The sequence below is a fragment of the Pholcus phalangioides genome, unplaced genomic scaffold (genome assembly GCF_987345545.1).
Source record: "Pholcus phalangioides strain wild (caught in Gottingen) unplaced genomic scaffold, Ppha-v1.0 ptg000010l_1, whole genome shotgun sequence".
NCBI classification, from domain to species: domain Eukaryota; kingdom Metazoa; phylum Arthropoda; class Arachnida; order Araneae; family Pholcidae; genus Pholcus; species Pholcus phalangioides.
The window spans coordinates 37,970,021-37,984,770 of record NW_028301603.1 but is presented as its reverse complement, the minus strand read 5'-3'; the positions used below and the strand labels follow the sequence as shown (position 1 = coordinate 37,984,770).

The 14,750-nt window shown below is 33.0% G+C and overlaps 1 protein-coding gene across 4 annotated transcripts in view; it reads right to left on the bottom strand.

The window, feature by feature from the left end:
• Window positions 1–11,009: 11,009 nt before the first annotated feature.
• Window positions 11,010–14,750, bottom strand: part of LOC149081405 (RUN and FYVE domain-containing protein 2) — a 38,026-nt gene continuing 34,285 nt past the window's right edge. For all 4 annotated transcript variants that reach the window (XM_089238227.1, XM_089238226.1, XM_089238224.1 and 1 more), the window contains 2 exons: window positions 12,840–12,966; window positions 11,010–12,686 (listed from right to left, as the gene is read on the bottom strand). In XM_089238227.1, the coding sequence (XP_089094353.1) occupies window positions 12,555–12,686; window positions 12,840–12,966 (259 nt within the window). In that variant the 3' untranslated portion in view covers window positions 11,010–12,554. The remainder of the gene's footprint in view (window positions 12,687–12,839; window positions 12,967–14,750) is intronic.

Here is a 14,750-nt window from a genome sequence, read left to right as displayed (position 1 = left end):
AAGTTGCAGATTGATTTTTTCCTGAAATCATGTCAGCTGAGAACGAAAACAAACCTATGTATGGGCGGGGGGGGGGGGGGGGGGAACTTGGCTAGGGGTTGAATTTTGATATGTTTTAGGTTTGGATTCATTGTTTTAGAAAGCTTATATATATAAAATTGATTTTCTGTGTGTGTATGTTCTCTACACAAATCTACAATTTTAGATCTATCGTCACCAAATTTTGCATATATACCAAATGGGGCCCGAATTGAATGATGGGCTACTTTAAAAGTTTGTCAGAGCTGTTCATATATGCCCGAAATGAGCAAAAAAACTGTCCAGCAACAATGGTTACTGGGCCTCAACAATCACTTTCGGAATGTTTACTTTGGTTACCGTGGTTCTCAGACAGTGCGTTGTTCAGACATGCATATGCCTTTATAATGGTTTGTCAAATTTTCAATCCTCCCAGTAATTGAAGAAAACCCGGACAGCACCGGGTGTTATAGCTAGCTGATGGGGAGGTAGGAGAAAAACTTCAGTGGGTTGAATTTTGATATGCTTCAGGTTTGGATATATTGTTTTGGGAAATTTCCTGTAAAAACTGAAGCAATAAACTACCAACTGAATATATGGTTTGGCTCTCCTCTCCATCTCAATTATTATTATTATTTTAAGTTATAGACGAGGAATTAGTTGGAATCAACATGAAATTAGAGACCTTTTAACGACAATTTATAATATAAAGAAAAGATCATTTGCAGCAGGTTTACAGAGACTGTGTCATCTCTCTGGAAAGCCACTAAAACCACAGAGACTTTGCACTTGCCACTGCTAAATATGTATCTAGCATATAATAAATTTAAACTTCAAATAAGTTTCAAATTAATTTTAAATTTTTACGTATGTGTGAAAATGAATAAATTTGATTGGAATGAACTGCATAGTTCAAACTAGCTTCTCATCATGACGTACCATGAGTTACTGTACCTATTGTCAAATGATATATTTTCACCTTAAACCCACTGAGATGAAAACGACACGTGGTGTAGTCCAACATTAATAAAACATGAACATTTAACTTGTTGAACAATTTTTATGGAAACTTGGCCAACGACATTTCGCCTCCTAGCACCTAGTGTTATCTGAAAAAATAATTTTGAAGAGTAATTTTTCACTCCTCTCCAAAATTTTAAGGGGTAATTTTGCAAAATCAGGGTTTCCCCTCCATGAAAAAGTTACTCCATTTAAAAAAAACATAACATTTGAAGGAGTATTTCCACTCTTTAACTAAATTTGAAGGAATGAAATTGAATTTTGATGCGTGAATCACACATCTAGATGTGTATTGGTGAACACCGATTCCACCCCTTCGGCATTGTGTACCAGACAAGGCCAGGTGAGAGAGTATGCAATTAAGTGACAACATTTATGAAAGACTCACTGATAAGGTCACTCATACAATCACATACTTACTCACTCATATGATCACCCACTTATCACACAGTGACCTGTCTGGGGCAAAACATCTTGGAAATGTCTGAGGCGAATTTTTCGCATCCGTTGAAAAATGTCATTTTCTTGTGTGTTTCATGCTAAAAAATAAGATATTCACTCTCACACATAACGAATCGGAAACTGCCATAGTAAAAAATACTTGTTTATTTATATTCCACGACAAATATAAACATGAGCAGATTCAAAATTGATCCGATTGGCAAATAAAACAATCTCTCGCATGTAAAGTAACACCACATTTCAATCTCATTTTATATATATATATTTTTTCCAATATAAAACGTGGATGGATTTGCAAAAGAAGAAATATTTGTTGATAGAAAAAAAACGAATACATCAGAACCAGCTGAAATTTCACGTTATCATATTTGAATAGGAAATTTCTCCAATCAAGTGATTTTTAAATGTTTATACATGAAAACAATAAAACCATATAGAATGAATAGTCTCAATATACACCTATATAACGACACTCAAAGCACCAGAGGAAACATTGTTTTTGAGTAAAAGTCTGTTATAATGACAGTTTATAAAATTATAAGAAACCAGAAAAAATTATTAGAGAAAAATTATAAGAAACCAGGTTTTTCGCAGATTTTTGATGCATGGCAGTTTTTGAAGGATTTAAACTGTCATGTCAAAAATTGTCAAAAATCTCAGAACTATTGCTTTTCAATATAAAAAATCCCATTGTGGAAATACACACGTTAATTGCATGTAATGTTTAAAGTGACTATACAAAGAATAAATACTTAACATGATTGTAAAATAATTTTCTACTCTCTACAGAATTATTACGGACAACATAATACGTGTACGTAAAATATGCAATGTGAATAGAGCAAAGCATAAAAGCTGAAGGAAAAACTATTTAATGATTTAATATTCTTCAATTCAAGATGATTCTTGATTTTTGAAAATTTGTTTAACTGCTTATACAGGGTGGGCAAAAAGTCCGTGTAGAAACTATAAAAATTCATAAAAACCGGAAAAATAACCGAAATAAAACACGGTTTGTAGGGTTAGCATTGCTAGATCGCTGGAATTTTTTTAAGACAGGAAAAAAAAAATTACAAAAACCATTGATAGGTGGCGCTGACTTACATAAGTCAAAGAAAAGATACACAAATAACGAACAGAATGCCTCCAAATCATTTATTACAGCAGTATGTGTTCCACATGACCACCACCACAGGGAATAACTCATTGCACAAATCAAGCAACGGCAGAGTGCAGCAGGTCCGGATGTATACATGACACGTCTCAGCAGATTGCATCTTTCAGTTCCGACAGATTGGATGGACCAAATCGATCATCCGGGACCGTACCAGCGCCACCTACCGGCTGTTTTTTTAGTTATTTTCCCCATCTTAAAAAAATTCCCATGACCTAGTGATGCTAACCCTGCAAACTTTTTTTAATCAAAATACTAAATTCTAGGACTAAAGTGTCCTTTAATTTGGCAGTGCTGGCTTGTATACAATGCTTAAGAAACTCCTGTAACTTATTCTTAGTTCGAAAGTAAGAATAACTAAGTTTGACTATGGTATGGCATATTTACTAGCATTTATATAATTCAGTGGTTTTCCAATTGAAGCTGTATCTGAACTGTGCAAAACAGATCAGATGCTTTGGGTATCAAGTCCTGCCAGCTCTGCTTTGATTGAAAATAACATTTAAAACTCTGGATTTATACAACCTGTGCTAAGAAAATTTTAGGCGAGGATAAAGAAAGTTTAATTATAGTGTATTTGAGACAGATGCTGTACTAGAATTTTTAATATGAAATAAAATTTTGGATACATCAAAAAATTTAAAACATGAAAATAGAGATGTTTTATACTCAGTAAATTATATAATTAAAAATATAAAAAGCTTTAATCTACTTAAAAGTAAGTGTTTTGTTATTTAACATATCTATAAGGTTAAAAAAGAAAATATTTGACAACATTGACAATAAGTTCTTGACTGTTTTAATACTGAGTTGGTTTCTGAAGTGAAAAGCCTAACTCTGATGCCCTATCACACATATTTTGAATAAGCAGTTCTATTCCGCTTAGTAAATTCAACGTAAAATGATATATTATCTGTCCTTGACTGTATGTCAAAAAATTCAAAATTTCATATAATTGATATTTCAATTATTGTAATAAATTAGTGTTTAAAAATAAAAAGCATTGTAATACGCAAAAAAAATAAAGTTTTTCATCATGTTATATACCTATTGTGTTCAAAAATTATCCAAAAGCATTCAATTGGGGTTTTAATAGTTTTTGACGGTTTAAACCAGTTTTTGACAGGTCAACCAGTTTTTGATGCCTGTCATGTCAGGTTTTGATGTAAAAAAAAACCAAACCCTGTAAGAAACTTCTCATTATACGCGAATTTCCATTTTTTTTCTGTCAGGTTATTAAAATTGTACAAAATTGATACTTTATCTGCATTAAAACTCCTTTTAGATAATTTTATTTTAATATTAATGAAAGAACAAAACTCTAGTCATGATTTTTGATCTCGCACCAGTTAATTCTCTAACATACTTTTTGCACAGAATCTGGTATTCATCAAAGTGATTACATCAACTAATTCAACAATTTAAAGTCAATTTGTATATCACTACTTACTTCCATGGCTGTGGGGACACGTTACCATTTTCCCACTAATCCGAAAGGTTTTTAGCAGGATTTTTTTCAATCATTCGGAAACAAATTCAAGCTACAAGTTCTAGTCCTGTGCAGGGCCGTCTTAAGAGCATCACAGGCCCCCAGGCCAAGTGATTTTTCTGAGGCCCTGCCTGACAAATTCTCGAAAAATTCAACTACTTCTCATTTTTCGGAGGCCCCTAGTCTGTTAAGGCGCCCGGGTGGGCCCATGCGTTAAGATGGCACTGGTCCTGTGACTGAGGCCACAGGAAGAGACAAGAATAAAAAAAATCGTTGCATATCCCCCTCCCCCCCCCCCAAAAATGTGTATAGCGAGGAAGCCCATAAGAAGCTCGAATAAGAAGGGGTAAAAATAATATTTGAATTTTTTCTGTGTCCATTCTTTGTTCAAAGTACCTCAGAGTGATTTTTACGAGGAGCATGAGCTACGGGTCATGTTTAATTCTTGAAGAGAGAGTAGGAAAAACTGGAATTTTGGGAATTCTTTTAACATTACAGCAAATGCCTCCTCTAATTTCAACTCTCTCTATATATATATTTATTTAATCTCTAACATTAGCTATTTGACAATCACTTGCAAGTCACTCGTTATAGCAAGATTCTTGTTTTTCCGGTTTTCACTGTATCAACATTATAAAAAGTGCATTGTTACTAGAGAGGAATATCGTTATATATACGATTATTGAGGGTATCGTTATATAGGCGATTATTGAGGGTATCGTTATATAGGATTTTTTATTGTATTATTAAGTGCAGAAGCTGTTATGAAGCTAATATTGCTTTAAAATAACACATAACGTCTTAACACATTCACGACCCCGGGACCTGAATTCCTTTTTTTTTGGTACTATATGGAGGACCAATTTTTGAAAAAATAAAGTAGGAATCAACATCTAAAAAGGCATAAATTATTACAGAAATGCTGGAAAATTCCAAAAATAAATATCTATATGAGCACACAGAAGAAAAATCAAAGATTAAAAAAAAAATAATTTCTTAATCAACGGACGTTTAGAATTGAGGGAAATAGTCTCAGAATCAACTGAAATTCAGAATTGATGAGAAAATTAATTTTAGAATTAATTGGAATTTTCAGAACTGATGATGAGAGAAGAATTTCAGAACCAACTAAAATCCAGAATGCATGAGCAAAATAATTTCAGAATTAACTGCAATTTAGAATTGATTAAAATAGTTTCAAGAATTAACTGAAATTTCAAATTGATGGGGAAAATAATTTCAGAATTGAAGGAAATAATATCGATTTCAGAAATATTATTAATGAAAGAAAAAATTTTAGAATTATTGGAAAAAAATAATTTTTCGGAATTGATGGAAATTCACAACTCTAATAATAATTTCAGAATATTAATGGAAATTCAGAATCAATGAGGATAATAATTTCAGAAATAATGATATTGATGAAAGAAGTGCGTGAATTATTATAAAAAATAGTAATTTTTGATTTCATGAATATTCATATATTGGATGAAAAAATAATAATAATTTCCAGTATTAATGAAAACTTAGAATTATTGAAAGAAACATATTCAGAATTAATGAACAGAATTTACAGGTCTCTGTCGGCTCAAAGGTGTTATTGACCAAGAGCAGTGGTTCTCAACGGTGCTCCTCTGCTGCTTGAGGAAAATAAAATGAATCAGTAAATTTTTAAATACAATCAAACCCCATTGTAGAGCTTCCCCCCCCCCCCTCCGATTTAATGTTAACCCCACTTAGCACCAAAATATTTTTAGTGAACAAATCTTCCATACATAGGGATTACACGTTACTTTGTGATTTGATATAATGCCAAACTTGTTATAGCTCCAGAGATCTGTGAGACATATGGTGGCTTTATATCAAGGTTAGACTGTATATAAAAAATGAGGCCTATGAGGCTCTGCAAGTCAACAAAAGGTTGAGAACCGCCGTCTAAAAAAGTGTACACAATCAGTTACTAAATGTTTGATGTCAATGACAAAATATGAGTATACATAATAATAATATACGGGAAATGTGAAGTATGATTAGTGCTTTGATGAACATAAAACAACGTAGAAAAAGTAGGATCTACAGCACCTACAAGTTTCATATAAATACAATATACAGTATTTACCTTTATTTCTCAAACTCGTCAAAGATTATAATGATTAGTAGCTTTCAATTAGTAGCTTTATAATTTCTTCCTGATCACAGCATATAGGATACAAAAATAACCAGCCATCTTCCACAGGATTCATATTTAAATGATAAATATTGGACATCTTATTTTATAACTATGGACTACAGATCTCTAAGAAATTTAAAAAAATTTAAAAAGTAACTCCTTCCACCCCTCTTGATCTCATATAGCACCCCCCCCCCATTTAGACAATCGATAAAACATGCAAGTAAATATCCCATCTAGATCTAATAGATTAAAACTAATTTGATAAATAAATCACACCTTTAAAAACAAAAATTCGGGTACCATATGTTTCATGCCAAAGGTATTTCCATTTCAGAGTCTTGCAAGAAGTCAAAGCTCAGAATTCACAAGTAACCTACCCAAATTGAAAATCAATGCCATGTCATATTACGTAGTTGAGTCACATTACAGTGATGATCACATTACTAGATCTTATACCTCAGAAAAATAGCAATGTGCAGTCCAGCAATATAGTCATACAGTTGACATAATAAAGACATTGGGAGGTTGTTACATCTAACGTAGAGCCGTGATCATAGATAACTTAGAAACACGGTTATCCTTTTCCTGCCAGCCATTCTGCATAGTTACAAAATGTACGAGAATGACACAAACAAGGAATAGTGCTGGTCCAGCCGATGACTAGCATGGTCATGTGACCACATCCAAAGTTACATCATTCTTGTGCCTTATGTTTCAGTTGCAAAAAAAAGCGATACATTTCGACTAACTTCCCGGCATTTCCTGTAATAGGGTGTAAATCTTCAAGCGCTAATCACTCCAGGACAATGTCCGGTTTTCATGTGTACATATGGGAGGGCTGCCGTTTCAATGTGTTGACATGACAGTTCAGCAGCTCTGAGAATAGGGGGAGGGGTTCTATAAAAAAAATGAAGAAATATAGTTCTATAAAATGGAAATGTTTATTTTAATCACAACCTTCACAAAATCTTACATAACAAATGAAAAAAAAAAACCAACAACATGTATAGGGGAGAGCTGAACATGAAATTTTTGTAGCATGGTTAATCCGCGCACAGATATAATTAAGGTTCTACTCTATCTAGATCCAAACAGATAACTACTTAAACTGTAAATGCTCCTCGTAACCATCCTCTAGGGCAGGGGTCTTCAACCTTTCAGGCGGGCCATCAACTCATTTGTAATTTAGTGTTATCTTCATAGAAGGGGCCAACAAGGTTCCGAGTCAAGCACAGACAAAAATAAATGAAAACTTTTATTTACTCTGGAATTACTCCTTTTATTAATTATCAATTTTGATTAGTTTTAAAACAATTTTTTCCACTTATTCTGAAAAAGTTTATGATTAATTACTGGTCAGATAATTAATTCTGTGATAATTTCAATCTGAAATCATTTTCCTTCTCAATTTATGTTGAAATCATTTCTTTCAATATTTATTCAGTTATTCTTTTTTATTTATTGTGAAATAAATTCTATCAGGAATTATGAAATTATTTCTTTAATTGACTTATCAGGTATTTTCTCCACTGATTCTGAAATTATTTGTTTCAAAAATTATTCCTTTCATTAACTCTGAAATTTCATCAATTTGTTTTGGGATTATTTCTTTTATTTACTCTAGAAATAATTCCAGAATAAATCATTTTTCAATGTTTTCAATCATTTTCTGAAAATGAGCAGCGGACGACAACAAAAAGCTTGGGGGGGGGGGGGACAAATGCTGCCCATGGACCATAACTTTCCGGCATTTCCTGTAATAGGGTGTAAATCTTCAAATGCCAATTGCTGCAGGACCCTCTGAAGACCCCCTGCTGTAGGGAATTTCTAATACATCATGTGTGTATGCTGGAGAGTATAATTATAAAAAAGAAAACAGAGTAAAAAATCAACAAATAAGTTGATTAGAGGCATCAGAAATGTTCTGCTGTAAAAGCAAATCGTAAATCTGGTATAAATAATATCTGCGCTTGAGCATTTTTTTCAGATTATAGCATCCTATGCATATGCACCTTCATAGTCAATCATAAATGTCACTGGTTCCAATCATAATTTGTTCGCAAAGAATCACAGATCCAAACAGACTTTAGTTCAAACATATGGTAGAAGATCTATAGAGAGAGAATATAATATCAAATTGTTCTAAATGTTCTCAATTAGGTTAAAGCCTGGAGAATTGGGAAGGGGGAGGGGCCAGAAAATTATTTGAAAGAAATCTAATCTGGGAAAGATTTTTTCTCAGATATCTTGATCATGCTCTTTCCACAATTTTCAGGCATTTCAAGGCCACATGATATACCGACAAATTGTGGTTTTTGAAGACCCCATGTGCTTCAAGAAAGACAAACATTTACTGTTATTGCATGATCTGCAAGGATGAATTCATAATCACCACAGCGTTGAAAGTGGCTGCCAGAAGTTCTAGTGAACATAGATAAAGAATGACATGATAACATTTCTAAGACAATAATACTGCTATCGCCAGATTGTATTCTTCAAGTGATGGTTAACAGATAGTTTTCCTTCAATATGACAGCAAACATCCATTACGCGCGCCATAGAATGAAGCTCAACGAAGAAGATAAGTCTTTATCACTTGGAAGAGGTCAGATTTTGATACTGCCATGCATTTGTCTATTTTTAAACGATTAGTTGGACTAATCGCTTAAAAATAGAATTCAAATTCTACCTTAAATTGAATCTTAAGTTTGCATCAGAAATTCTTGGTGGGTCTGGTTTAGTGACTGATGTCTACTTCATTTCGTATGAAAAACCAATGCATTCAATATATGTTCATCATCTAAGAATTGGTTTTAATCTGCTCACACAGCTCAAGTATAATCATCTTTATGTATGATTCAAAGCAGATTTAATTGATGATCCGACTCTTTTTAAAGGTAGTTACATAGATAACTGGAAGGTTGAGAAACATGCATGTTCAATTTTTTTTGTATAAGTATGCATAGTTTCCCTTTCGACACCAAATGGTACAAGTATGCTTGTACAAGAACCAGTTTGTACTTGGAATATGTCAAGCTGGAGCAATGATGCGCTTGCTGTGGCTGCTGTGACCGCAGAGGAAAAACACCAACAACAAGCAGAGCTCACTGGAGTGTAAATAATTTCATCTACATTCTTACCTTGATCGAACCCACAGACCTAACGGTAGCCTTCATCATGGTAGATGAACATTTAACTACTGCAAACCAATCGGACGTGAGAGTGAAGATTGGTACAAGATTCGTAAAAGCTACCTATATGGTACACACCCTAAGTTTCCATTGTGCAAGCTGGCATAATCAAAATTCATTTATTCTTCAAGGTACAATCAGGGTACTTCAATGTAGTCGCTTGTACAATCAAAATACTTGTGCAAACATCTCCTACACGCACTCAAGCACGCTTCCTAATCTTGCAATTACATGTATAGCTGCTTTTACACTCACATTTATGGCAGTGAGCAAGTTACTTTTCTCCAAAATTACTTATAACAAGTCCTATAAATGGAATGTTATTTCCTTCATTCAATGTGAATGGTATTTATCACTCTTTATGTATCCACCCCACATGATAAATCACAGTCACAACCACACGTATGTGCCACCTGGCGAGATGACTTGCTTTCATTAAGTGTATCACCATTAACTAATTTCAAGCTATAATTTAAAATAATAATTTTTTTTTCCCCTTTTCTAAAAACTAGATTCAATGGAAGCATTAGCCTATTTTATTTGTATATCTCGGTTCTTGAGATGACAAATTTTCAAGTTAGGGTAGGTTACTCATTAGTTCTGCACAATCACTGGGTTTGATTCTTAACGTCCTATAAAGCTATAAACAATAACAACAATCCCGAAATACAGCCGATGTGGAATTCTCTTAGTATTTTGAGACATAAAACACAACAATGGGTAAACAAAAAACATAGGCTCATGCATAAAAAACCTCACTGAAAATGTGATTAACAGAAAAAGATTCGTTAATTATATCTTAAAATAAAAAGCACAAATACAAGCAACGTTATGTATACATTTTCAATTTATGCAGCATGATTTCTGGATGATAAGCTGCAGCTTTGAAAAGTAAATTTTTTTACTCTTATGGCTTTAATAAAAAGTTAAAGCCTCACATAGTGTAATTCTGTCAAACTTTTTCAGACATTTTACTAGTCCTTGGGTCAGAAATGCTGGTGAATGTAGTAGCATTTCATTGCGTAATGTTACTACACAAAAAAGAAGTGGGTCAGTGCAGGTTGAAAAAAAAAATTGGAGGAAATATGTTGCCTAAGAGACCTCATAATTTGAGTGGGGGGGGGGGGGGCCTCCAAATTTCAACAACATTAACTTGCTCTGACTAAACAAATCTACCAGATCGTAAAATTAGTATATTACTTGATCGTAAAACGCCTACTAAATCTTTGACCAAGAAGTGCTGATACAGGGAAAACATCAGGGGGTGGAGGGAAACAGAGGGTTCCCAGATGGTCTACATACACTAGGCTCAAAGACATATGTTGCATTGTATATTCTTGAATTATTAGGGGGAGGTTTCAAGTTCCCTTAGCTTCCAGGTTCTGGTGCCCATGCTTTGATAAGAGGTAGTCTCCCATGCCTGCTTTACCTGGGAACCCCAACAAATGTTAAGTTAGGCCCTGCTGTTTTTTTTTTTTTTTTGATTCACATGTAACATTTTGTTCATACATTGAGCCCAGCTCAGCGATGTACCCTTTCAGCCCATGGTGGGGGGAGAGGATACAAATGGTCACGCCCCCTCCTCCAACATTAAAGATGTGTGTTAGGTGACCTAATATATATGTTTATATATGTATTGATATCATCATTTTGCCCTTCCAGACCTCCAAGTCTGTTTCCAACTATGTTCCAGCCACACACATTTTCTTCAACTGTGTTGATTAATGTGCAAACCTATGTGCCATATCTGTTGATAATCCCTGATCGACTTTGTGAGTGTGATTCCTTGATCTAAATGTGAAAATTTTATATATTAAAAAAGTGCTAGATTAATCGTATCCAGTGCCTGAATTTGACCTCAGTGGGCCTTGGGCAAAGCAGAAATTAGTGCCCCCACCCCCCACCCTGCAACTGGGGCCAAAGATATTTGGTTAGCCAGTGAATACAATATATTTAAATTTCCAAAATCATGAGGTCCACGGCAAATGCCCTGCTTGCCCATATGGAAATCAGGCCCTGCCTGATGTAATCGTAATACAATATAAACCCATTTTGACGTCCCCTGGAATTTTTTGTGATCAGCCGCCACTGCTAAAGCTAGTTAGTGTGCAATTTCCAAGACAGTAACTATGCCAAGGTGACACCTTGGTGCCTGCCCAAGAGAGAGGGATTGAGTAAGCTAATAAGATTTAAAGAAATTAATATTTGGGCCCTTTCAGGGAATGGTAGGATGCCCTCTTTCAGTTCAAACATTCCAAAAATTTGAAAACATTTCCTTCCATCTACATCACTTGTTTTGCTTTTTACACTGCAGCAGCTTATCTTCGAGAAATCATGGTGGTACAGTCATGATGCATTTGATTTAAATGAAAAAGTGTTATAAGTGTTACGAGTAAAAGTAATTTTGGAAGCTGAATTTAATTTCAAAATATCATTATCAAGAAAAAAGAATTAATGCACGAAATAAGAAAATGAATAAACTTCAAGAAAAGTGTATCACATTTCAATATGAAATAAGGATAATACATTCTTAAAACAGATTATAAAAGAGCTCTTACAGTGAGGGGTACAATAACAACCATCAAATACTCGCTAACAACTAAGCTCATTCGAAACAATTTGCGAAACTCTATAAATCTTATCAAGTGGTCCACGGGGCTACCGGAGAAGAACATAGTCAGCAAAGACTACTTTGAAGTGATACATGCAAATTATCACTTCTCATATCCCGAATAAACATTTTCATCTTATTTCATAAAATAATCAATAATGTTTGTCGTTTTTTTCTTATTCCCAAAAATTCTCTCTTAGTCTTGATTTATTGGTAATTAAAATAATATATACAAAGCTCACATATATATAATATGCCAGATTATGTTCATAAACGTCTCAAAATGAGTGGACAATCGGAATACATGATGCACAAGATCCACATTTCATAAGCATCAATAACGAACACATTCATGTATATGTAATATATATATATATAAACACACATATAAATTTTCCCCCTAATTAATGCACTCACTAACTGTACCGCTGTATCAAAAGTGTATAGCACTGATCGCAAACTCTCACTGGCTTGGCCGATGATGGTAATGGCATGGTATTGTCTGAACAAGAATTACAGAAAATGTCACCGCAGTTTCTGCAATGATGCTGGAATGTAATAACATAATTATATATATAATATAGACACATTTTTACACCAAAGTATTTTTCTTAGAAATTGACACAACAATACAGTAACAGTACACAATGAACAAAGTATGTGTGTTGTTAAACACCACTATAACGATAATTAAAACTTACTCTTCTACGAGAAACAGAGAAATGTTTAGTGCAGTTTTTACATGAAACAGCCTGACTGTCATTGGTCCATACAGCTTCTTTTAACGTCATTTGGTTTTCTTTCATATCCTCCATTTTTAGTTTGGACCTGAAAAATCAATGGCATAAATAGTTATCAACTCTTTTAGTCAGGGTTAGTTTCTTCAGGGCTAATGGAAGAAATGGATGAAAATAAGAATGTGCACTAATTATTGTTTAATTAAAGTACATATAATTAATGCTTGTACCTCATTAGTTGCAGAATAAATATCAAATACGTTTTAAAACAATATTTTTTAACATTTAATTATAAATATCTTACCAGGATATGCAGTATATAATTTTACAATAAAACACACAAATTATTTCAACTACCACACAAAATGTTAATCTGAATGTAAAAAAGTATTATGCATCTTAAAGTGCAATTAATACACGTTTTTACAAAATAATTGTATTACATAATAATTTTATAGTAAAAATATATTAAGAACTTGAAAAAGTTGACACCATCGGCTTTTTACATGATAATCCAATAAGACCAAAGCGGCTGGGAGACATCATATATAACAGCCAATTGAAATGTTTAGAAGCATTTTTAATTGTAATGGTTTCTAATCATTGTGAGTGACTATCTGCATGAGGTGGATAGAAGTATATTTGACGAAATTAGAAATTTTAAGCTGCATGGAGAGTTCAAAGATTTAATGAAGCAACCCAACACATTTCTATAGCATTCAATGTATCAGTGCATCGATTCTGAATATTACCTATTGCGTGTGGTTTTTTTTTAATTGCACGTGAAAAACGTTATTCCAGTGATACCATTCAAAGAGCTTTTAATTTAGTAATGTGGTGAGAAAGAATGTGTTAAATACCCAAAATTCTCAAAAAGCTGTTATTGCATTCAAATGCTTCAAAGTTTTCCCCAAATTCAGCAGGTTTAAGGAGAATTTTAAACATATTTTTCGATTTATCCACTCAACTTTGGAACAGCCTAATGGTTAACATAACAAAAAGGTAGTCTTATTACACCATGTTACACTGAACTGATAAAATAAAAAAAGAGTTTTAATTTCAGAACTCGTACATTTCTTGTCAATAAAAGTAATTTAAAATTTACACATAGAGGACTTTTTATTTAAATATACAACTAATAAAACCTTTCAAAATAAATATACTATATAACATTACTACACTACATTTACATTATAACTGATAAAATCCTCTATCAATTGCAATAAATTATGATTGCATGAATACAAAATCAAGTAATTTTTTTATAAATCAGTTTCTTTCATTTCTTTTGCAATAAGCTTGGAAGAGACCTACTTCTTAAAGGTGGTTTTTTCCCAACTTAGAAGACACTTCCTAACAATGACAGCTCATACCTGATGAATTTTGTAGGTATTTCAAAATGCTTTTAAGCACTCTTTCAAGTTCTGTAGGACTCAAAAGAATTTTCTCGTCTTTTGCATTCATTCTTTATAAGCTGAGAAAATCGATTACTGCATACAACCACTAAAAAACTTGTTTTTCAGTGTTGCTCTGCAGTGAGGAAAATGAGAACTTTGATAATATTTTCCAATATTGTAAATTGTAATTATTGTTTGTAATAATCTGTGTTTTCTAATGATTTTTAAAATAAGATGCAATTTTTTTTTTTTGCAATAATACGAAAAAAGATCAGTGTTGTTTAATTAAATGAATGTTTTATTGTTTTGTGACTTAAAGAAGTCAAAAATAAGTTGTTGTAAGACATCAAAAATAAATTTTCAGTTAAATTGAAATTAGATAAACAGATTTTTTAAAACTTTCAATGAAATTTCTTCAGGTCTAATGAAAAGCTTCAATTAGAAATGGAATCTTGATCAAAAGGCTGACGTAACTTTT